General features: G+C 40.8%; 1 protein-coding gene across 1 annotated transcript in view; it reads right to left on the bottom strand.

Moving 5' to 3' along the window:
- The window catches only part of FGD6 (FYVE, RhoGEF and PH domain containing 6), a 182352-nt gene extending 158915 nt beyond the window's left edge, over positions 1-23437 (bottom strand). The window contains exons 1-2 of the mRNA XM_036762145.1: positions 23307-23437; positions 12723-15174 (exon numbers count right to left, since the gene is read on the bottom strand). Of these exons, the coding sequence (XP_036618040.1) occupies positions 12723-15174; positions 23307-23334 (2480 nt within the window). The 5' untranslated portion in view covers positions 23335-23437. The remainder of the gene's footprint in view (positions 1-12722; positions 15175-23306) is intronic.
- Positions 23438-23786: the final 349 nt, after the last annotated feature.

Genomic DNA, 23786 nt, shown 5'->3' with positions numbered 1-23786 from the left:
ACCAGCCCACAGGGCACCCAATCCCCTTTTAGGACAATCCCAACTAGGAGTCACCCACCAACTTTAATTGTCTTTCTCTACCATTCTTTCAGCCTCTCCCCTTTGTAGCTCTCTCTCATCCAGATAGGTAATCTTGGAATTTAGATCTTGAGAGCACAGAAGCCCTCCTGCCCCCCATTCTGAAATTGTTACTCGGTTAATTGACCAAAAAAAAAAGTTAAAAATGACAAAAATAATAACAATAGCTAACATTTACATTGGGCTTAGCATGTGTTAGGCACTGAGCTAAGTGCTTTACAAATACTATTTCATTTGATCCTTACAATAATGCTGGGAGGTAGGTGCTATTATTATCCCCATTTTACAAATGAGGAAACTGAGGCACACAGTGCCATTATTATCCTCCTTTTAATAATTAATACCTTTACATTTTACCTCATTTGATTCTCACAACCACCCTGGGAGGTAGGTGCCATTATAATCCTTTTTTAATTATATTAATATTATAATATAATTATATTATTATATTATATTTATAATAATATTACTAGAGAACATTTAGTGCTGTGGATAGAATGCCAGCCCTGCAATCAGGAAGACCTGAGTTCAAATTTGGCCTCAGACCCTTGACACTTACTAGCCGTATGACCCTGGGCAAGTCACTTAACCCCCATTGCCTCACTAAGAAAAAAAAATTGAAAAATAAAAAAAATCCAAAGAATAGCTAACATTTATATAGCACTTACTATGTGCCAGGCACTGTACTAAGTGCAGCCTTTTTGATGAATGACGACATTAAAAAACCCTGCCCAATCTGGAGATGCTCCTGTGCTTTCCAAACAGCCTCTTTCTCATCATTTCAATTTCAAAATGGAATAATGCCTATAGAAAAGCAGCCAGAAGTCACAGAACAGTGGAGCCTTGGGAGATACTGTCTGATAACCACCTACAGGAATAGATACGACCATACATCTCAGCTTCTCCTCCAGGGCCGGAACCGCAAGTACCTCAATGTGGGCTAAGCTGAATTAATACTGCCCACTTGGCACAGGAGGGGCAAGGAACAGGGCTTCGGTGGAAAGGCCCAGATAGATGTTTGAGCTGCTGGTGGCTACGGCATGACCAGAGCAGGGATTTCTTAATCTTTTTTGGTGTCACGTCTGGTGAAGTCTTCTGAGAATCATGTTTTTAAATACACAAAATAAAACATGAGGATTACAATGGAAACCAATCACATTGAAATATGACTATTAAAATATTTTTAAAAAACAAGTTCACAGGCCTTGGCCACACTAAGGCAAAGAGAGAGCTTTTATCTCTATCAGTGGAGAGAACATCCACAGGGGGTAATCCCAGATGCTTGACTTATCTTACCCTACTTAGGGTCTCCTACCACACAAACTCCATTTGGGGAGGGAGAGCTATCCATTGATGATTTTTTCAGGGAAAACAAACAAACAAACAGAAGGGGCAGTGAATGACATTTAAAAAAAATATTTAATAAAAGACTCAGACCTCTCTAGATACTCCATGGTTGACCTTGGCCTACCTTAGGCCAAGTTCCCATGTTTCACCCCATTTTCAGATTGCCGGTCTGTCTGCCCAGCCCTACCTCATTACCGTACTGTCGGTACTGACCCCCTTTTCTACTCTTGTTTTTGTCCCCTCTCTGAGACACTGCTGGGGCAGACAGCTCTTGCCCAGACCAAACCAAGAGAATCCTTCTCCCTTATGACCCTCAAAACCCTGAGGGACAGCTAATATCATCCCATTTCAATGATAAGAAACTGAGACACAGACAGGTTAAATGACTTGCCCAAAGTTACTCAGCTGGCCAAATCTTGTGACCTTTCACTTCACTCCCAATAAAAGGAATACAAGAGACTGGAGGGGGGAAGATTAAAGCCAGCCAGACCCTCACTTATCAGCAGCTACTGAAATGGGGGAAACCCCTAATCATTTATCAGAGGTTTTTTTTTTGTGAAAAGTCATTATTATTAATTATCTTAAGATAAATTTGAGCAAACATCCATCCAAAATTTACTATGGACTATAGGAGATATGGTTTTAACCTCCACGGAATACTCAGACTAGTGTGGGGTTAGGGTATGGATACTTTTTATTTTTAGTTTGCAACACACTGTTCTACATAATTTTGAGTTCCAAATTTTCTTCCCTCTCCATCCCCCCCCCCCATTGAATTAATTTACACACCAGTCAAGTTGTGGAGAAGAATTATGACCAATGGAATGAATCATGAGAAAGAAGAAACAGAACCAAAAAAACCAAAAAAACCAAAAACCCAACAAATACAAAAGAGAGAAAAAAAAAGGGGAGGGGGAGAAAAAGGCAAGCATGAAGTGTGCCTCAATCTGCATTCATACTTCATAGTTCTCATCGTGAGTCCTTTGGAGCTGTCTCTGCATATTGTGTTGCTGAGAAGAGCAAAGTCTGTCAGGGTTAGTCCTCACAGAATCCATATATCTGTGGTTGTGTATAATGTTCTCCTGGCTCTGCTCTGCTCACTCAGCATTATGTCATGTAGGTTTTTCCAGGTTGTTATGAAGTCTGTATCATCCCCATTTCTTTTTTTTTAATTTTTTTTCATCCCCATTTCTTATAGCACAATAGTATTCCATTACATTTATATACCACAGCTTGTTCAGCCATTCCCCAATTGATGGGCATCCCCTTGATTTCCAATTCTTAGCTACTACCAAAAGAACTGCTATAAATCTTGTTGTACATATGGGTCCTTTTCCCACTTGTGTGATCTCTTTGGGATACAACCCTAGGAGTGGTATTGCTGGGTCAAAGGGTATGAACATTTTTATAGCCCTTTGGGCATAGTTCCAAATTGCTCTCCAAAATGGCTGGATTAGTTCACAATTCCACCAGCAATATAACAATGTTCCAATTTTCCCACATCCTCTCCAGCATTTATCATTTTCCTGTTTTGTTATTTTAGCCAATCTGACAGGAGAGAGATGGTATCTAAGAGTTGTTTTGATGTGCATTTCTCTAATCAGTAGTGATTTCAAGCATTTTTTCATATGCCTATAGATATCTTTAATTTCTTCCTCTGAAAACTGTCTGTTCATAGCCTTTGACCATTTCTCAACTGGGGAATGACTGGTATTCCTATATATTTGGTTCAGTTCCCTGTATATTTTGGAAATGAGGCTTTTATCAGTGACACTAGCTGTAAAGACTTTCTCCCAATTTTCTGCCTCCCTCCTAATCTTTGTTGCATTGGCTTTTTTTGTACAAAAACATTTCAATTTAACATAATCAAAATAATCCATTTTGCATTTTGTAATGCTCTCTATCTCTTGTTGGGTCATGAATTCTTTTCTTTTCCATAAATCTGATAGGTAAACTATTCCTTGCTCTCCCAAATTGCTTATAGTTTCAGTCTTTATTCCTAAATCATGAAGCCATTTTGACTTTATTTTGGTATATAGTGTAAGATATTGGTCTATGCCCAGTTTCTGCCCTACCATTTTCCAATTTTCCCAGCAGTTTTTGTGAAATAGTTAATTCTTAGCCCAGAAGCTGGTCTCTTTGGGTTTGTCAAAGAGTAGATTGCTATAGTCGTTGACTTCTCCATCTTGTGTACCTATCCTATTCCACTGATCCACAACTCTTGTTTCTTAGCCAGTACCAGGTAGTTTTGATGACTGCTGCTCTACAGTACAGTTTAATATCTGGTGTGGCTAGGCCACCTTCTCTAGCATTTCTTTTCATTAATACCCTAGATATTCTAGACCTCTTGTTCTTCCAGATGAATTTTGTTATTATTTTGTCCGGCTCAGTAAAATAATTTTTTGGTAGTTCAATTGGTATGGCACTGAATAGATAGATTAGTTTAGGAAAAATTGTCATTTTTATTATATTAGCTCGGCCTAAACATGAGCAACTGATATTATTCCATTTATTTAGATCTGACTTTATTCGTGTGGAAAGTATTTCATAATTATGTTCATATAGGCCCTGGGTTTGTCTTGGCAGATAAACTCCCAAATATTTTATAGTGTCTATAGTAGCTTTGAATGGAATTTCTCTTTCTATCTCTTGCTGTTGGGCTTTGTTAGTAATGTATAGGAATGCTGAGGATTTATGTGGGTTTATTTTATATCCTGCAACTTTGGTAGTTTATTATTTCAAGTTGTTTTTTACTTGATTCTCTAGGATTCTCTTAAGTAAATCATCATGTCATCTGCAAAAAGTGATAATTTAGCTTCTTCTTTGCCTATTCTAATTCCTTCAATTTCTTTTTCTTCTCTTATTGCTACAGCTAACGTTTCTAGTACCAAATTGAATAGTAGGGGTGATAATGGACATCCTTGTTTCACCCCTGATCTTATTGGGAATGCATCTAGCTTATCCCCATTACAAATGATGCTTGTTGATGGTTTTAGGTAGGTGCTATTTATAATTTTAAGGAAAGCTCCATTTATTCCTATGCTTTCTAGTGTTTTTAATAGGGTGTTGTATTTTGTCAAAGGCTTTTTCTGCATCTATTGAGATGATCATATGGTTTCTGCTAGTTTTGCTGTTGATATGGTCAATTATTCTAATACTTTTCCTAATACTGAACCAGCCTTGCATTCCTGGAATAAATCCTACCTGGTCATAGTGTATTATTCTCGTGATAAGTTGCTGCAATCTTTTTGCTAATATTTTATTTAAAATTTTTGCATCAATATTCATTAGGGAAATTGGTCTATAATTTTCTTTCTCTGTTTTGACTCTGCCTGGTTTGGGTATTAGTACCATATTTATGTCATAAAACGAATTTGGTAGGACTCCTTCTTCATGTATTTTCCCAAATAGTCTACAAAGTATAGGAATTAATTGTTCTTTAAATGTTTGATAGAATTCACATGTAAAACCATCTGGCCCTGGAGATTTTTTCCTAGGGAGTTCATTGATGGCTTGCTCAATTTCTTTTTCTGAGATGGGGTCATTCAGAAATTTTACTTCCTTTTCTGTTAACCTGGGCAATTTATGTTTTTGTAGATATTCATCCATATCTCTAAGGTTGTCAAATTTATGAGCATATAACTGGGCAAAATAATTCCTAATTATTGTTTTGATTTCCTCTTCATTAGAGGTGAACTCACCTTTTTCATTTTTGATACAGGTAATTTGATTTTCTTCTTTCTTTTTTTTAATCAAATTGACTAAAGGTTTATCAATTTTATTGGTTTTTTCATAAAACCAGCTCTTTGTTTTATTTATTAATTCAATAGTTTTCTTGATTTCAATTTTATTAATCTCTCCTTTGATTTTCAGTATTTCTAATTTGGTATTTAATTGGGGATTTTCAATTTGTTCTTTTTCTAGCTTTTTCAGTTGTATGCCCAAATCACTGATCTCTTTTTTCCCTATTTTATTCATGTAAGCATTTAGAGATATAAAACTTCCCCTAAGAACTGCTTTTGCTGCATTCCATAAGTTTTAGTATGTTGTCTCATTATTGTCATTCTCTTGAATAAAGTTATTAATTGATTCTCTGATTTGTTCTTTGGCCCACTCATTCTTTAGAATTAGATTATTTAGTTTCCAATTAATTTTTAGCTTATTTTTCCATGGTTCTTTGTTACAAATAATTCTTATTGCATCATGATCTGAAAAGTATGCTTTGACTACTTCTGCCTTTCTGCACTGGATTGTGAGGTTTTTATGCCCTAGTATGTGGTCAATTTTTGAGTATGTGCCATGTACCGCTGAGAAGAAAGTATATTCCTTTTTATCCCCATTTAGTTTTCTCCAGAGGTCTATCATATCTGCCTTTTCTAAAATTCTGTTCACTTCCTTAACTTCTTTCTTATTTATTTTGAGGTTAGATTTATCAAGTTCAGAAAGGGGAAGGTTGAGGTCTCCCAATATTATAGTTTTGCTGTCTATTTCTTCCTGTAACTCCCTTAACCTCTCCTCTAAGAATTTGCATGCCATACCACTTGGTGCATAAATGTTAAACAATGATATTGCTTCATTATTTATGGTGCCTTTTAGCAGGATGTAGTGTCCTTCCTTATCTCTTTTAATTAAATCTATCTTTACTTTTGCTTTGTCTGAGATTAGGATTGCTACACCTGCTTTTTTTACTTTAGCTGAGGCACAATATATTTTACTCCAGCCTTTTACCTTTACCCTGTGTGTATCCCCCTGTTTCAAATGCATTTCTTGTAAACAGCATATTGTAGGATTATGGTTTTTAATCCATTCTGCTATCTGCTTCCATTTTATGGGAGAGTTCATCCCATTCACATTCACAGTTATGATTTCTATCTGTGTTTTTTTCTCCATCCTATTTCCCCCTGTTTACGCTTTTATTTCTCCCTTTCCCCTTCCACTCCTCAACAAAGTTTTGCTTTTGACTGCCGCCTTCCTCAGTTTAACCTCCCTCTTTATTCCCTTCCCTTATCTTACCGTTTCCCACTTGTTACTTCTACCCTCCCTTCTGATCACTCCCCTCCCTTTTTTCCCCCTTTCCCCTCCTACTTCCTGTAGGACAAGTTAGAGTTCTATACTTATCAGGGTATGCTATTCCCTTCTTGAACCAGATCAGATGACAGTAAAGATCAAATACTGTTCTTCTACCTCCCTTCTTTCCCTGCACTAAAATGTGTTTTTGTGCCTTTTCATTTGGTGTAATTTACCCTTTTCTACTACCTCCTTACCTCTTCTCTCAAAGCCCTTCCTTTACATCTCTTAATTATGTTTTTTATCCTTATATCAGTTATTTTATACAGACATTCACAGTCTATGTGTATCCCTTTCAATTGTCATAATAGCTGTTCTATTCTCAAGATTGACATACATATGTATACATATAAAACATAAATAAGACGATGTAATTCTATATAAAGATGCAAATAATTTGCCCTTATTGATTAATAAGGTTTGTGGGGGTTTTTCCCTGTTTACCTTTTTATGTCTCTCTTGAGTTTTGTATTTGGAAATCAAATTTTCCATTGAGTTCTGGCCTTTTCATCAGGAAGGTCTGGAATTCCCTTATTTCATTGAATGTCCATCTCCTTCCCTGAAAGATTATGCTTAATTTTGCTGGGTAGTTGATCCTTGGTTGTAGTCCCAGTTCCTCTGCCCTTCAGAATATCATATTCCAGTTTCTCCTGTCTTTTAAAGTGGAAGCTGAAAGATCCTGCATGATCCTGACTGCAGTTCCATGATATTTGAATTGTTTCTTTTTGGCTGCTTTCAGTATTTTCTCCTTGATTTTGTAATTCTGAAATTTGGCTATAATATTTCTTGGAGTTTTTAGTTTGGGATCTCTTTCAGGGGGTGATCGGTGAACTCTTTCAATGACTATTTTGCCCTCTGGTTCTAGGACCTCTGGGCAGTTGTCTTTGATAATTTCTTCGAAGATACTGTCACAGCTCTTTTTTTCATCGTGGATTTCCGGTAGACCAATAACTCTTAAATTGTCTTTCCTGGATCTATTTTCCCAGTCAGTTGTTTTCCCAATCAGATATTTCACATTTTTTTCTATTTTTTCATTCTTTACATTTTGTTTTACTACTTCTTGATGCCTCATAGAGTCATTAGCTTCCACTTGCTCAACTCTAATTTTTAATGAGTTACTGTCTTCATTTTGCTTTTGAGTCTCCTTTTCCAATTGGTTGATTTTACCTCTCAGGGTGTCATTTTCTCTATTTAGATTCTGAATCTCCATAGCCATTTCACCAATCTTATTCTTTAGGGACTTGATTTCATCAGTGGATTTTTTTTTTACATTTTTTCCATTTTTTTCCCATTTTTTCCATTTTTTCTTTTACCTCCCTAATCTGGTTTTTAAAATCCTCCTTTAGCTCTTCCAGTAATGCTTTTTGGGCTTGAGACCAGTACACACTACCTTTTGAAGTATCAGATGTGGGTATAGTGTCATTGTTTTCTTCTTCCAAATTGGTATTTTGATCATGCCTGTCTCCATAAAAAGAGTCAATGGTCCTTGGTTTTTTTGTGTTCTTCATGTTGGTTAGCCTTTTCCTGGCTTTACAATAAATTTCTGCTTTTGGGGCTCAGGGCTCTCTGTCCCAGCTTTCTTATTCTGGGGATTGTGAGTATAGTTATTGGCTTTGTGAATTATAGCCTTCAGTTTCCTGAGGTATGGGGGAGGGGGTCTGGCTGCCCGAAATCTCCTCTTCCCCTGGGGTTGTTCTCCAGCACTGTTGCTCTTCAGCAATGGTCTCAGCTCTTTGTTGTTTAAGCTGGGTGTCTGGCACTTCCCCTGGGGGAGCAAGAGTACCTCTGGGCTCCTGGTGTTGACCCCTGCTGGCTCTGCCCCTCTGGGACTCAGGTACTCCCACTACTCAGCCACTGAAATCCCACTTCTGTCTCCTCTATTCCAGCGTTTTGTTTTGTCCCCCCCCCCCCAGGAATTCTCTGGGTGGGGAGGGGAGGGATTAGAACCATTTACCTGGCCATTATGTCTCCCGGAAGTTCAAGAAGCATTTCATACCTTTGGGCTGCAAGCCTCAGGAGTTTATATCTCACGGTTGGTGGCACTGCGCTGCCTCTTGTTGCTTCCACAGAGTGCCATCCTGTGTTGGGAGGCCTGGGGATCTCCGCTGATTTCAGGCGCCCAGCTTTCTCCCAGCCTGTCTCCCACGTGGGTTTTCTTTATCAGAGTTTTTTTAGAAAATAATAAATAATTTTTCTAAGGTAAAAAAAATCCTGGGGGTGAGGGGAAATCCAGTGTTAAGCTAGCACAAAGTAAGTGCTTAAGAAATGCTGATTGACTGATTAAACAATCAATTAAATTAAATTCCAAGAACTTGATTTGATTTGAATAATAAGACCAACAGTAGAACCTTGTCAACACCTCAACTTTGTTGAGTGCTTTAGAGGCTCAGGGGTCCTATTTGGGGCAAACTAACCAAATAAACATAAAATGCCATTGATGTATAAAAAGACAGTTCTAAATCACCACGAAAAGGTTAAATTATGTGGATATATTTCTAAGCAGACATCAGGAAAGGTCTCCTACAGCAAATGGCACGTGAGCCTTGAAGGAAACCAAGGATTCGAAGACATGGAAGAAGGGAAAGGATTACAGGCATGGCGGACAGAGCTGAGACAAGACATGGCAGGTCATGTGGATGGAATAGCCCAAAGGTCAATTGGGCTGAGCCTTGGAACAGAAGGGGAATCATGCATGTAAGAAGACTGGAGAGGAAAGAAGGGGAGCAGGCTTAAAATGCCAAACAGAGGAATTTCTATTTGACTCTAGTGGTAGCAAAAGGTAGTGAAAAGAATGATGGGCTTGGAGCAAGGAAGAACTAGGTTCAAGTACTCCATTCAGCAATCGATAAACCAATAAACATTATTAAGTACTTCCTGTGTGCCAGGCACTGTGCTAAGTCCTAGGGATACAAAAAGGGGCAAAAGGCAGTCCCTGCCCTCAAGGAGCTTAATATCTAATGGGGGAGACAACATGCAAACAAATATATACAATGCAAGCTACATTCAGAATAAAGAGAAAATAATTATGAGGCGGAAAGCACTAGAATTAAGAATGGCTGGGAAACGTTTCCAGTAAAAGATGGAATTTTAGTTGGGACTTAAAGGAAGCCAGGTACTCTTTTAGGGCCACCATACTAAATCCCACTATACCTCTGCCTGGTAGTGAAGAGGTCAGGGAACCATATAAGGAGGTTGGGGAACTATATGCTTTTAGGGGTGGGTCCTGCTTGAAAGAATTCAACTCAAGCCTTCTCACAGCCAAAGAAAGACAAAGTTTATTACAGATTTGCCACATTGGGTTGTCTTAAGAAATCTCACCCTTTGTGATGCTCATTTTCACAAGCAGCCAGATTCCAAGTGAGGTAGATGGAATCTGAGCACCTTCATGGAGGCAAGAGGAAACATATACAGGAAGATTGTGGGAGGGAACTAGGGTGGTCCTGGGGTGATGGGAAGAGGGGTTTAGGGAGGGTCTTGAGGAGGAATCTAAGGAAGAGCTTGATGGGACTGGGATAAGGTCAGACTCCAGGAACCATGAGAATGTATTAAGGGTGGGAAGTAGCTGAAGGCTACCCGGAAACAACAGACAATCTAGGGCTAGGCTAGTTTAAGGGTAACAGGTTTGGGCATAGACAAGATCAACGGTGGAAACTAGCCAGACAATGGAGGGCTAGGCTAGGTTGAAGTAACCCAGCCTAGAGATTTGGGCCTAGCAACAATGAAAGGCTTATGGCCTGAGGCAAACGCTTCATCTACTGGGGAGTTCAAGGGGACTCCCACAATCTAAACCTCATCATTAGCAGTGTTCTCTGGATTTCCAAGGACAGAATGGTGTATATATATATATACATAAAAAGAGGAATCAGACAGAGAAAAAGCAGATAAAATTAACCAGAAGTTTCTAAGGAAGCATGTGGACAGAGAAAGGAATGACATGAGAGACTAGCAGTTTTTAGAAGGTCAAGGAAATTATGACAATAGACTTCATTCAGCATACCAGCTAGAACCCTCATAAAATAATATGACCACCAAAAAGTATGGGTATCTTAAGGCCTTGAACAAAACATTCTAAAGAGCTCCAGACACAACACAGATGAAATGTTAGCACCCCCCAATTCCCTCCCCAAAAAACAGTAATTACAAAGAGGGCCTATTAAGTCTTGTCAAATGAAAAACCAACTGACCTACAACACAATACAAAGGCTTTTGGGGAAAGTGTGCTTATGAGAAAAAATAAAAGGAAGCAGCCCATAGTGGTTATCACCTGTGCTAGGACTTCCAGGCTGGTTTTGCCTTGGTGATTTTTTTTTCATTAATATAACAAACATGTCCTAGACAATGACTACGTGTAATAGTGTCACAGACAAAATGCTAGACAAAGGGTCTGGAAATCCTGGGTTCAAATCCTGGTGGCAGTTAACCAGCTGTCTGACAATCAACAAGTCACTTAACTTTTGAGTCTCACAAAGCAACTCTCTAAGGCCCCAGGGGCTCTTAATTTGGGATCTATGAACTTATTTTCTTAAAACTTATTTTGATACTTTATTTCAATATAATTGGTTTCCCTTGTACTTCTATGTATCTTATTTTATGCATTTAAAAACATTCTTCTAAGAAGGGGCCCACAGGAGGCAGCTAATGGCTCAGTGGCCTGGAGTCAGGAAAACCTGAGTTCAAATCTGGCCTCAGACAGTGACCCTGGGCAAACCACCTAAACCTGTTTGCCTCAGTTTCCTCATCTGCCAAATGAGCTGGAGATGGAAATGGCAAACCACTCCAGTATCTTTGCCAAGAAAACCCCAAAAAGGGTCACGAAGAGTCAGACATGACTAAGTAACAAGAAAGATCCCATAGTGTTTAGCAGTCCCTGCCGGAGGATCTAGGACACAGAAATGGTTAAGAGACCCTAAGAGAGGCAGCCTAGTTGGGGTCCAGAGTATCAACTCAGACAGAAATGGGCAGCACTAAACTGATGCCAGCAGGCTACACAGTGATTTTGAAAACTACATATTTAAATGATCTATGTTTTATTGTATTTTTATTTATTTTCAAATACTTTAATCTGGTTTAGGCTGTCCCCAGGAGAGGCCCACATTTTGGCTATTTCTGTGTAGTGGAGAGAGAGCTGAACTTGGGAGCCAAGTGGGTTCAGATCCCACTTCAGACAATAAGAGCCATGTGGCCCTAGGCAGAACATTGACCTTCTTCGTGTCTGATTTTCATCGGTAAGATGAGGGGGTTGAACCCAATGGCATTTAATGGCATTCAGCCGACAATGACTTGGCTCTAGGCTCAGTGAGGGAAGGGAAGGGCTCACTGTTGGAAGACAGGTTGGCGGACTTTAAAGGTTCTGGGTTCCCTGGAAAGGGCTGAATAGGATGAGGTAATTTCCACACTGGCTTTTCTGAAGTTTTGCTCAGTTTTGGCATGTCAGATCTCTGATTCTATAATCATAAATGGCTTATGCTCTGCTGTTCTGCTGTGGTGATGCACCCACCAAATCACCAATCCCCAACTTACTGAATCATGTTGTACAGGTGGGGGTGGGGGGTGGGGAGACACCTTGCGCTTATAGGGTCCTTCCCTCTGCCTCTTTAAAGCTCACATTGCATTTCAGACAACAACAACAACAATAAAGTCAATTATGATAGTAATGAGATGCAGCCATGGGGGAAATGGACCCATAGTCAGGTTTGAGACCAGCCTGACAAAAAACTATCCCAGTTACAGAGAAGGAGCTGATATGCTTTGATAGCGGGAGTTTCTTCACCCATGAAATTAGAGTTCCTGCCTCTCCTTCTCTCCCTCCAAACAAGAGCCCCAAACCCCAAATCCTCACAAAAGCCATGTTGTTTTCACAGATAAGCTTTGGAGTCAAGAAGCCCTGAGTTCAAATATTGCCTCTGAACACATCATTAACTGTGTGACCCTGGGCAAGTCACTTAACCTCCCTTTGTCTTCCTAATGGAAATAACAGCACTTAGCTCACAGGGGTGTTGTGAGGATCTAATGGGATAATATTTGTAAAAGCAAGCCTTATAGGTGCCTTATAAATGCTTATTCCCTTCCTCCATCCTACTTACATTCAATTGCCAAAATCACTTTATCCACCTGTGTAATAGCTCAGACGTCAAATAGAAAGAGTCCAAGATCGATTTAGCCCAAAGACAAAACAAAATGACCACAACAGGAACCATAATAGTTAAATTGAAGGCCAATTTTTTTTTTACCTGGAATGCAGAGGTCCTGGTGTTTGCTGGAGTTGGCTACTTGACATTATGTATGGATCTTCTATCTCATATGCATTTGCCTCACTGTCTTCCATGGTGTTAGGATTTTGCCACTCAGAATCAGGAGTTCTTCGTGTAGTCAAGGTAAATGGCAAATTCTCATACTCTGGGGTTTCCTCATAATGACATATGTTTTCATACTCTGGGGCACAGTCACTTGCTCCAGAACTAAAAGGGGTTGATGGGGTTTCCCTGGAGAGCATCTGGTCATCCAAAGATTCAGCCTTGGGACCATTAGGGAGGTCCACCTGACTCCGATACATCCTCCTCTTCTTGTGTGAGGCTGGGCTGTGTGTATCTGCAGAATGCGCTTTAACTGGTTTGCTCCTCTTTTCATCTACCTGCTGACTATTATCAAGTCCTCTGCCTTCCCTACTGGAAAGACGAGCTGGGGCCGCCTCTCCAACCTGGATACTCTTTGACAAAAACCTCTGAAAGTCACTCTTCGTGAAACAGATGGATAATTTCATGTTAAGCAACTTCTTCAAGGAATTTTTCTTTTGAGGGTCTTTACAAGGCTTATTGCATCTATCCATGTCCACAGCCGACAATGACTTGGCTCTAGGCTTGGTGAGGGAAGGGAAGGACTCACTGTTGGAAGACAGGTTGGTGGACTTTAAAGATTCTGGGTTCCCTGGAAAGGGCAGAATAGGATGAGGTAATTTCCATACTGGCTTTTCTGAAGCTTTGATGAGTTTCGGCATGTCAAAGGAAGATGACATGCCATGCTCTTTGGTGGCGAAATGCCGAAGACAAGATTTGTCCAGTATCCCCTCTGAGCTTCTCTCTTCATCAGAAGGGTAAGAACTATTTTCTAAGAGTTCCTCAGAGGCGGCTTTCTTAAGACGTCCAGCAGCTGGCAAGCTGTGCCTCTGAGGTTTTTTGGGGGCAATTTTTATGGGACCTTCATTACTGATGGTAGCCTCTTTGTCAGTTTTCGATGGAGAGCCGTGCAGGGAATTGGGGGCAGGCAAATGTTGGTTGTAAGTAGGCTTCAGCTGTGTTGGCAGACTCATTGACTGCTTATTACATTTTATAAAACTGGCCCTTCTGTCCACATGTGGCGATACATTACCATCAGCTACTGTGTTATCTTCAAGATGGAGGCTAAAATCGGCAGGTGGATAATCTTCGACTCTTTCAACCTTGTGAGAAGTTTGGGGAGACACAGCACTCTGGTAAACAGCTACATCTTGGCCTTCAGAAGCTGTTAGATTTGTGCATTTTCTGTTTCCAGAGTCTGAAGTCAATAAATTCTTGCTTCGCTGTTCTTCTTTTTTATCAGGTTCATCATGGTCGCACAAAATGCTGGATCCCAGAGGAGTGATTTGATTTGATTTTTTCACATGTTGTTCAATAGGAGAGGAAGAGTCCTCCTGAGAATTACCCAGGTCCTCATTGCTTTCACTTGGAGCATCTACATATGCTTGCCGCATCAGACGAGCAGTCCGGGGCATTCTGGACTTCAGGGCTGGAAGGCTTTTGTTGCATGGTGCCGAGGGCTTTCCTGAGAGAGTAACTTCCTCAGCTTCTGATTTCTGACTCTCTCCCTCTAGCAACTGAACACTACTCACTCGATCATTTTCCACAGCTTCTTGGTCAGATGAGCAAACACCATTAATGCTGACTTCTACGCAATCCTGACTGGTCTCAGTGATTTGGATCCCATCCCCAGGAAACTTCACGTGGCAGTCACGGGTCTGTGGAACTTCATCAAAACCAGAGAGAGAATGTGATAAAGCTGCGATCTCAAAGTTGAACCCCACATTGGCATCACAGCTCCCATCCATTTCCAGGCTGTTGGTAGGTCTATGCTTCAAAGGGGAAGTTGTAGGGGAGGACCCAATGGGTGTAAAAAAAACATCTTTCAGTTTCTCTTCCAGAAGGCTGGCTTTTAAAACTACTTGATTCCTATTTCCCACTTTTTCGCTATGAGCATCACACTTTTTCTTAGCTTTAGGAACTGACAGAGGGTCCCCAATGTTGATGTTTTCTAAGTTTTCAAGCGTTTCAAGATGCTCTAAAACAATGTGTTTGACACATGAATTGTCTCCGTTCCCACAGTTATGGATACATTCGGTATTCGACGAACACACTGGTAGGATATAAGGAGCTCTGTCATCTCCATTCTGACACTTAAGCTTGTCTGAGTGTTCTGATGATTCTTGCTTATGTTCCTCCAGGAGAACAAGGTTTTTCCTGGATAGGGACAGCCTGGTATCAGGTGAGCCCTTTGGAACTTTTGGCTTGGGGGCTATGGCAGGTTTCGAGGTCTTTGTTGAAAGGAGAACATTAGAAACCACAACATCCGGTTTGGGTGCAATGGGGGGCGGTGCGGGCTTACTTCCTACCAAAAACTTGGGCTTGGGAGCCAGCGGTGGCTTCTTGGTTTCTAGAAAGAAAGAAAGTAAATTTTAATTAAAAGCAATAGCTCACAATTATGTAGCGTTTTTAGGTTTGCAAAGCACTTTACAAACATTCTCACGTGTCCCCACAACTCTGTGAGATCCATGCTGTTATCCCCATTTTACTGATAAGGAAATACGGAATAAATAAGGAAACTGAGGCTGGGAGAAGGAAAGTCAGTAGGTTAGTCAATAAACATTTATTAAGCACCTACTAAGTGCCAGGCACTGTGCTAAGCACTAGGGATACAAAGAGAGGCAAAAGACAGTCCTTACCCACAAGGAGCTCACGATCTAAAGAAGGCGATATGCAAACAACTAGGCACAAACAAGCTACATATGGGATAAAGAAGAAATAATCAACAGAGAGGAAGCACCAGAACTAAGAGTGTCCAAGGCCAGATTTAAACTCTGCTCTTCCTGACTCCAAGTCCAGCACTCTATGGACCGTGCCATTTCACTGCCTCTTCTGAAGCAGACAGGGCATCCCTCCTCCCAGGACATCAGGATCACAGACCGAGAGATATAAGATAACCCTAGAGGTGATCTAGTCAAACCCCTCATCTTACCCATAGAGATCAAGAGACTGACCCAAGGTCACATAGTTATAAAGCATATGACCAGTAGGTGGCACAGTAGACAGAGCACCAGCCCTGGAGTCAGGAGGATCCAAGTTCAAATCCAGCCTCTGACACTTACTAGCTATGTGACTGTGGAAAGTCACTTAATCCTGATTGAAGGAAGGAAAGAAGGAAGGAAGGAAGGAAGGCAGGCAAGCATATGACCTCCAGCCTAAACTCTCCATATTGTGTTGTCTCTCCCATTAGAATGTAAGCTCCTAGTAGGGACTTTCTTACTTCTCTGGCACTATTCCCAGTGCATACTATACAGTTAGTAAGGGCTTCATAAATGTTTCATTCATTCATTCACAAAGCAGGACTTAATCCAGGTCAAACCACCAGAGCACAAAATGACAGAAAATGAAATCTTCTAGCATTCTGATTTTCCCAAACAGTTACTTTCTTATCAAGAGCCTTAGCACTGCGCTTATGTTCATTCATGACATTCATCAATAAAATAGTGGACAAATTCTCTTAAGGAAATGCTATCTACATCCAACTGAGGGAGTCTGAAAGCAGATCGCAGCATACTATTTTCATTTTGGGGAGGCGTTTCTTGTGTCTTTTTTCCCTTTTGTTCTATTTCTTCTTTCGCAACATGACTAATGTGAAAATATGTTTTATATGATGCATATATATAACCTATATCAGATTGCTTACCATTTTGGAAGGGGTGAAGGAAGGAGGAAGAAAAATCTGGAGCTCAAAATCTTTCAAAAAATAAATGTTGAAAATTGTCTTTACAGGTAATTGGAAAAAAAAATACTATTAAATAAAAAATGTTGGCATGACTTGAATTTTTTTTAAGTATAAAGAAATTTTTTTTTCCAAATTGAAAAATCATTTTTTTATTTTTACTTTATGTTTAATGTAGTATTCCAATAACCACTGCTATATTAATACACTAACCACAACTTCCAGTTCAGCAAATCTTCATGAACAGCCTTGATTTTAAACTCCTGAGGGCAAGGCCAATATCTGATTTCATCACTAGTATTGACTGTAGAAGACGGTTACACATTGATATAAATTCTATTAAATAACAAATTGTCTTGAGCTGCTATAGTTAAGTAGGCCTTGTAGAAACTTACAACACACCAGGAAAACACTGTGTAAGGCAGGCTTTTTCCTCAGATAAAATAACTGAGATGTAGCCACTGATCACCACTGCAACTACCATCAATTCAATAGGATTCCACCAACCAACATCCATTTATTAAGTGGTTATAGAGCGTCAGGTATTGTACTTCTTGTGTGCTAAGGGTGATCACCCCAACTTCTCGAGGGTAAAGACCCCAGGCTCCTTTTTAACTCCCACAGTAATAAATCTGTCATTAAAAAGTCCATGACTGCTACCTGTTATATATACACTCCTGAGGGCAAGGCCAATATCTGATTTCTGTATATATACATGCACGTATATGTGCATGTATATCGTGTATTATGTATTACATGCATATTATGTGTTGTGTGTAGAGATACATGCACATACCTATATGTATGCACACGCATGTGTATATATCAACTCACATATGGATGTATATACAAATACACAGGTAACTACATATTACATATATGTATGTGTATACACATATACGTATATAAATACATTGTATTGTGTATTATATATATGTATAATAGAAAGTATTATTGATATTCTTCATATAAAAGTCAGGAAAGCTGGGGGGGCGGGGAACAATGGGGTAAAGCTAAAAAACTATTTGCCCTGCAGTCAAAGACCCTGGAATCAAACCACCTGTGATGCTTACTTCCTATCTGAGTCTGGGCCTCAGTTTCTTCAGTTAGAAAAGAAGGGCATTGGCCTCTAAGATCCTTTCTGGCTCTCGAGCTAAGAATCAAATATTTTTAAAATCAGCTCAGGGGATTCTCTTGTCAAGGTACTTTCAGCTTCCTACCAAAAGCCCTAGGCCCCTTTTCCCCCTTCTATTCACCCCTCCTCAAAGAAATCTGAAAGACAAATCACATTCAATTCAATGCGACAAATATTAAGAGCTAAGGACATACACTGTGCCAGGCAGCAAGAATACAAAAATAAATCTGACCCCAGTCTAGAGCTCCTGGTTTATGGAGGCAGGAGGGAAGATGGAGGGATGTGTCCATAAAGAACAAGGAGGTTGAAAGGGAGAAAAATTAAGTGATAGGTACCATGCAAGGTACCAAGAGTATAAAGATGGGGAAACCCTCAAGGAGCTCTAAATCTCTACAAAGACACAATATGGACATATGTAAATTTAAATAAAACATATACAAAAATAGATCCCCTAACAGATGATACAGAACAGATGATAAATGCCCTGACAGGCAGGGGAAGGCACTAGCAGTTAGGGAGATTAGGAATGGTATCACGTAGAAAGATGTTTTGAAGGAAACCTGGCTTTCTAACAGAAGGCAGTAAGGACACGCCCCATTCATTCATTCATTCAACAAGTATCTATCCAGGACAGATGATGAGCCAGGTACTGTTACAGGTAGGGGGTGGGGATGACCAACACAAAGGTAAAGAGATGTAAGACAGAGCACCATGTGAAAAGCAACAAGACCAGTCTGGCTGGACCACAGAGTGGCTGAGTTTGGAAAAGTAGGCTAAGGTATTCAATTTCACAAGTATTTAACTAAGTGCCTCCTAGGATGAGGCATTGATCTGGGCAAGAAGGGAAGTGTGAATGAAGCCTCTGAGCAGCCAGTAAGACAGGATGAATGTGGAGGACAGAGATCGTTTCGGGTGGAACACGGACTATGTGAAAGGGAATCACATGAAAGAAGGCTGGAAAGATAATCTGGACACAGAATGTGTGCCAGGGCCAGGAGAATTTAGACTAAGGCTTCTGGCCAAAGGAGTAATGCAACCCAAAAGGTACAAAAGACGAAATTCCTTTGTGTTCATTTTGCATATATTCAGTAATACGTTTATTTATACTAAATATATATGGTTTATGTGTATATACACATATGTGTATGCATATGCATTTAGGTAAAGATGTTGTCTCCTCCACTAAAATGTAAGATCTCTGGGGGCAGGGCAGTGATGTTTTCCTTTTATGTTTGTATTAGAGGAGAGGCAGACTAGAGGCAGGCCCAAATTACCTGTTCATAGGAGCAGATAGGTGGTACAGTGGATAGGGCACTGGGCCTGGATACACAAAAACCTGGCCTCAGCCACTTACTAGCTCTGTGACTCTGGGCAAGTCACTTAACCCTGTTTGCCTCAATTTCCTCATCTGTAAAATAAGCTGGAGAAGGAAATGGAAAACCACTCCAGGATCTATGCCAAGAAAACCCAATACTGGGTCACAAAGAGTCAGACGTGACTGAAAACAACTAAACAACAAAAAAATTATACCTTGGTAAGGGTGAATGGAGGGGGAATAAACTGCATTTCTAAAGTGTAGAATATTTTGAAAAGTCAGCAGGGAATATTACCTTTAATAGCACTGGGTTATTATCCCTTCATAATTTAAAAAATAGGCTTTTTTTAATAACCCTGTTAGCCTCCAATAGTAACTGGGTTAGCAGAGTTTGCAGGGCTTTCCTCCCTAGTCCTTAGACCCAGAGAGTCACAGGGAGGGAGCCTTTGAAGCTGTTTCCCCGAGCGATAGTGTTCAAAGGCAACAAACCATCAAGAGTATGGTGTGCATGCCGTCGAGTCGACAACACTTGAAATAACTATTCATCAGTGTTTGGACATCAGCCAGGCCTAGGGACCTCAAATTCTGGATTCAGTTCTATGACATCCTCTGAAAGAGATGCTGCAAACCTTTTATTTATACAGCTGCTTAACTCTAGAGGAAAATAAGGTAGGAAGTTAAGAACACCAGAAATATATAAGCAAATAGGACAAACGGACTAGTCAGCAACTGTACAGAGATGCTCTGCAGATGGCCAGGGTGGGCTTCTGAATGTTGGTAATGTTAGTGACTCAGTGTCCAGCTGTTTTATGATTTTAGTTGGATGGATACATGACTTCAATGTTTCTGGCCTACAATCACTAAGGCTCTGAGGTAGAGATTTAAGCGATCCATCAACAAGTATGCAATAAGCCCCAGCAACATATGTACCACGTGGCTCAGTGGATAGAGTGCCAGGCCTGGAGTCAGGAAGACCTGAGTTCAAGTGTGGCCTCAGATATTTATTAGCTATGTGACCCTGAGCAAATTACTGAACCCTATTTGCCTCAGTTTCCTCACCTGTCAAATGAGCTGAAGAAGGAAATGGCAAACCACTCCAGTATCTCTGCCAAGCAAACTCCAAATAGGGGTTTTCCTACAAAGAGTAGGACAAAACTGAACAACAACCCTATATGGCACTTTACAAATGTTACCTAATTTGCTCCTAACAAGCAGCCTGAGTTAAGTACTAGGGCTGTTGTGGTTGTTCAGTCTTATTACCTCTCAAAACAGCATAGTACTCACTTTGCATACACCAAGTGTATACATCTATTCACGTGGTCTCCATCAATGAAATGAAGCTCCTAGCGGCAGCCAGGTGGCTCAGTGGATAGAGTCAGACCTGGGTTCAAATACGACCTCAGACATTTATTAGCTATGTGACCCTGGGCAAGTCATTTTACCTTGTTTGCTTCAGTTTCCTCATATGTAAAATGAGCTGGAGAAGGAAATGGCAAACCACTCTAGTATCTTTGCCAAGATAACACCAAACAGGGTGATGAAGAGTCAAACGTGCCTGAAACGATTCAACAGACTAAACAACGAGAGAGCAGGGAGTGTTTCCGTTTTGTTTCTATCTCCTGGATTTAGCCTGGCGCTTAATAAATTTTGGCTCATGAATCAATATTACCAGTCCCCTTTTACAGATTAGAAAACTCAGAAAGGTTAGGTGACTTGTCTTTAGTCACATAGCTAATAACGGTCTGAGACCGGGATCTAAGCAATCCATCAAAAAGTATGTAATAAGCCCCAGCTGTATACCTTGATTGAGTGAGACACTGTCTGCTCACAAGGAGTTCCTCTACTATTGCTCTGAACCCAGGTGTTCCTGGCAAACAGTAATAAATAAACACAGAAAACAATAAAACACAATTGCTCCCATGTACAGTATCACGATGATCCTATGCTTTTAATACACTGCATTTTTTTTAAGTGCATCGTTAAACATTATTCTAAATCCAGGTCAAAAGAAGTCTCTCAGACTGGTAAACATGTCACAATTACCTACTATATTAGTGGGCTTTTGTGTTTCTTTTTTCCAAAACAAAACAAACTCTCCCCTTCCCCAACAATGCCTATAAACAGAGCTAGGTGAACCACCCATTTGTCAATACAGGAAAAACCTTTTTAAAGGTTTTAACAAATTTTGTTGCTACTCTAAAATACATCAGAAAGCAGCTGATCGACACAATATATCAATTATTTTATAGAAATGATTGGGGGGAGGGGGTTGACTACCTCTTTTCCATGTTCCTCCTTCCAGCACAATGAAGGAAGCCTCCTGACCCAACAGATGGGCTAAACAAAAAGCAGCCTCAAAGCTTCTCTGTAACACCACACAAAACAAGTGAGTAATAACTAAGTTAAACACAGGAAACCTTCCTGTTTTCAACACCACAAAAATGCTTGTGGATTTTCTGTTTATAAAGCTGATAACATTAAAACACACATACACACAAAACACCAGTAATCATTTCAGTGGGATTCAACCAAACTGCCATCAATCAGAACGTCATATAAAATCAGCTTTTATATCTTTAAAATTTAAATTCTTCTGTGTCTATCCCGTATTAGGTGTTACCTCACCTAAATGAAAATGTAAATAACCACTGTTAAAACATTAATATTTTACAATCTGTCACGTTTGAAAAAGAGGGCCAGAAAAGCGTTGTATGCCTCTTGATTCCCAATCATTATGATTTTAAATTATTTTTATTGGTACAGTAATTTTTTAAGGACCTAAAGTTTAGTGACTTAACCTAGATGGATGGAAAAAGCCAAGTCCTCAATAGGCAGAGTCAGTAAGAGGATATCTACATACATTCTATGGCCCCAACAATGTGTTATTTTATAAAGTATCAAAGACGAAATGTCTGAGATACATCCTATAGAAATACTCTACACATCAATCAATGTTAAAATGCTGTGACTTTTCATGCATGCTATTAGCTAATTAAAAAAGAAAGTTCCTATCTAAACTCAGATTTCTTCTAGACAATCTGATTACACCTGGCAGTGTTAATTCAAAAGCATCTGTACTTCAAAGATAACAAGCATCAGGAAAATCAACAGGACTGTGTGATGGTTTCAAATTTCCTGATTTTAAACAAAAGCCTAAAGGATCAGAGAAACTTTTCACCTGATACTTCTGGGTTGACTTTAGAAATGATGACTTTGAAAGTCTGCATAGAGTAAGGGACTGAAGAGATGTTTGCTGAATTGAAGGCACTCGGAAAATGCTATTTTATCCCTAAACTGAAAGCTTATCTTCAGCAGAGCACGAGAACTTTTTTTTTGGAGGGGGTGGAGTATATGATTAAAATTACGATTAAAAAATTAACTTCAAAAAAATCCCAATTTTCTGGTTAAGTTGCCGATCTGCTTTGTGCTTATTTCTAGAAATCCTTCTAAAACAATGCCCAAGATCAATGAAAATCAACAGCAAAGGTAAACTTGTGCCTAGATCATTAGAGGTCACGTATTTGAAAACGAAGTATTTAAGAGCAAGGAAGCATCCCAGAAACTAGTCATTAAAAAGTTAACATTTAGAGAAAAGAAAAAAAAAGTCACTACAATCCCTTTAATGCAAGGTCCTTCCAACATGAGCTAAAATGATTGCGTTATTTTGACTGAGAGGAGTTCCCAGTAAGAAAGCAAGCCAAGAGAAACTGTTAAAAAGTTACAGATATTGACCCGGCCCCTCGACCCAAGCTTCCCAGGTTAAATAGGGTGTGGAAAGAGAACAACTGCTCCAGAAACAAAGTTGAAACTTCTCTCCTCCGCAGGTAAAGAGTTTCTGGTCTATCCCCGAGTTTCCCAAGCGGCAGCCGAGGTAGGCAGTGAGCGAGCCGCCGTGTCTGCTAGCACAGTCCCTCTATAATAACTTGGTTTCTGGCTAGGGGCGATGGTTTCGCACAGTGGGGTAAAGCGGTCCCCACTTCAAAGAGAAGCCTCTACTCTTCTCCCCCGAGAGTTGTGAGCGGCCAAGGGCCAGCCACGGAGGACCCCCAGCCCCGCCACCACCACCCTCCCCCCAAACCTTTAGAGACGAGACCCGGGAGATGCAAAGCCGGGGTTGCAAAGAGCCTCGCCTGGGAAGGAAGACCATTGTACTCTAGCGGGCAGCGTAATCCCGATCGGGTCAGTACTTGCAGATGTCCTCTCGGTGCCTGCACGGTCTGCTCTGGGAAAAGGGAAGGGGCAGGAAGCTGCAGCCTTCCCAAGTCCTCGAGTGGCCGCAGGACCCAGGGTTCAGCCCGAGCGCTGCGCGTTGGAAACTTTCCGGAGGCACGGGCGCAATCTCCAGGCACTTACCGGCGCTGGAATTCATGATTCCTCCCATGCGGGCTCTCTCTCTTCTTTCTCTTCTCTCCTCTCCACCGCTCCACTCTTTTTTGTAATCCTTTTTAATGCATCGCCTCGGGTTTGGGGGGTGCAGGAATCAGGGTCCGCGGCTGCCGCATCACGTCCGGCAGCTCCCGAGCGCTGGTACAAAGGCAGCGGCCGGCTCCGGGGGGTTCTGCCGACGCTCGCCGCCGAGCCAGCCGCCTGGCTGGCCGAGGGGCAAGGAGCGCGCGAGCGCCCCCGAGCCGAGCCCCCGGGGAAGGTCCCGAAAGCTCGAGCGCCTCCCCGGACGAGCTCCCGGAGAAGATTCCCAGAGCGCTAATGCCTTCCTCCCTCCCACCCCCCAACCCCCGGCGCGTGCGGGCTTCAGCTGGCCGGGCTCCGAGGGAGGCGTTCCGAAGAGCGAGCGCGCTCCACCGGCACGCGCTCCAGGGGGAGGAAAAAAAAAAA

Source organism: Trichosurus vulpecula, chromosome 5, assembly GCF_011100635.1.
Source record: "Trichosurus vulpecula isolate mTriVul1 chromosome 5, mTriVul1.pri, whole genome shotgun sequence".
In the NCBI taxonomy this organism is placed as follows: Eukaryota; Metazoa; Chordata; class Mammalia; order Diprotodontia; family Phalangeridae; genus Trichosurus; species Trichosurus vulpecula.
This window is presented reverse-complemented; position numbering and strand designations above follow the sequence as displayed.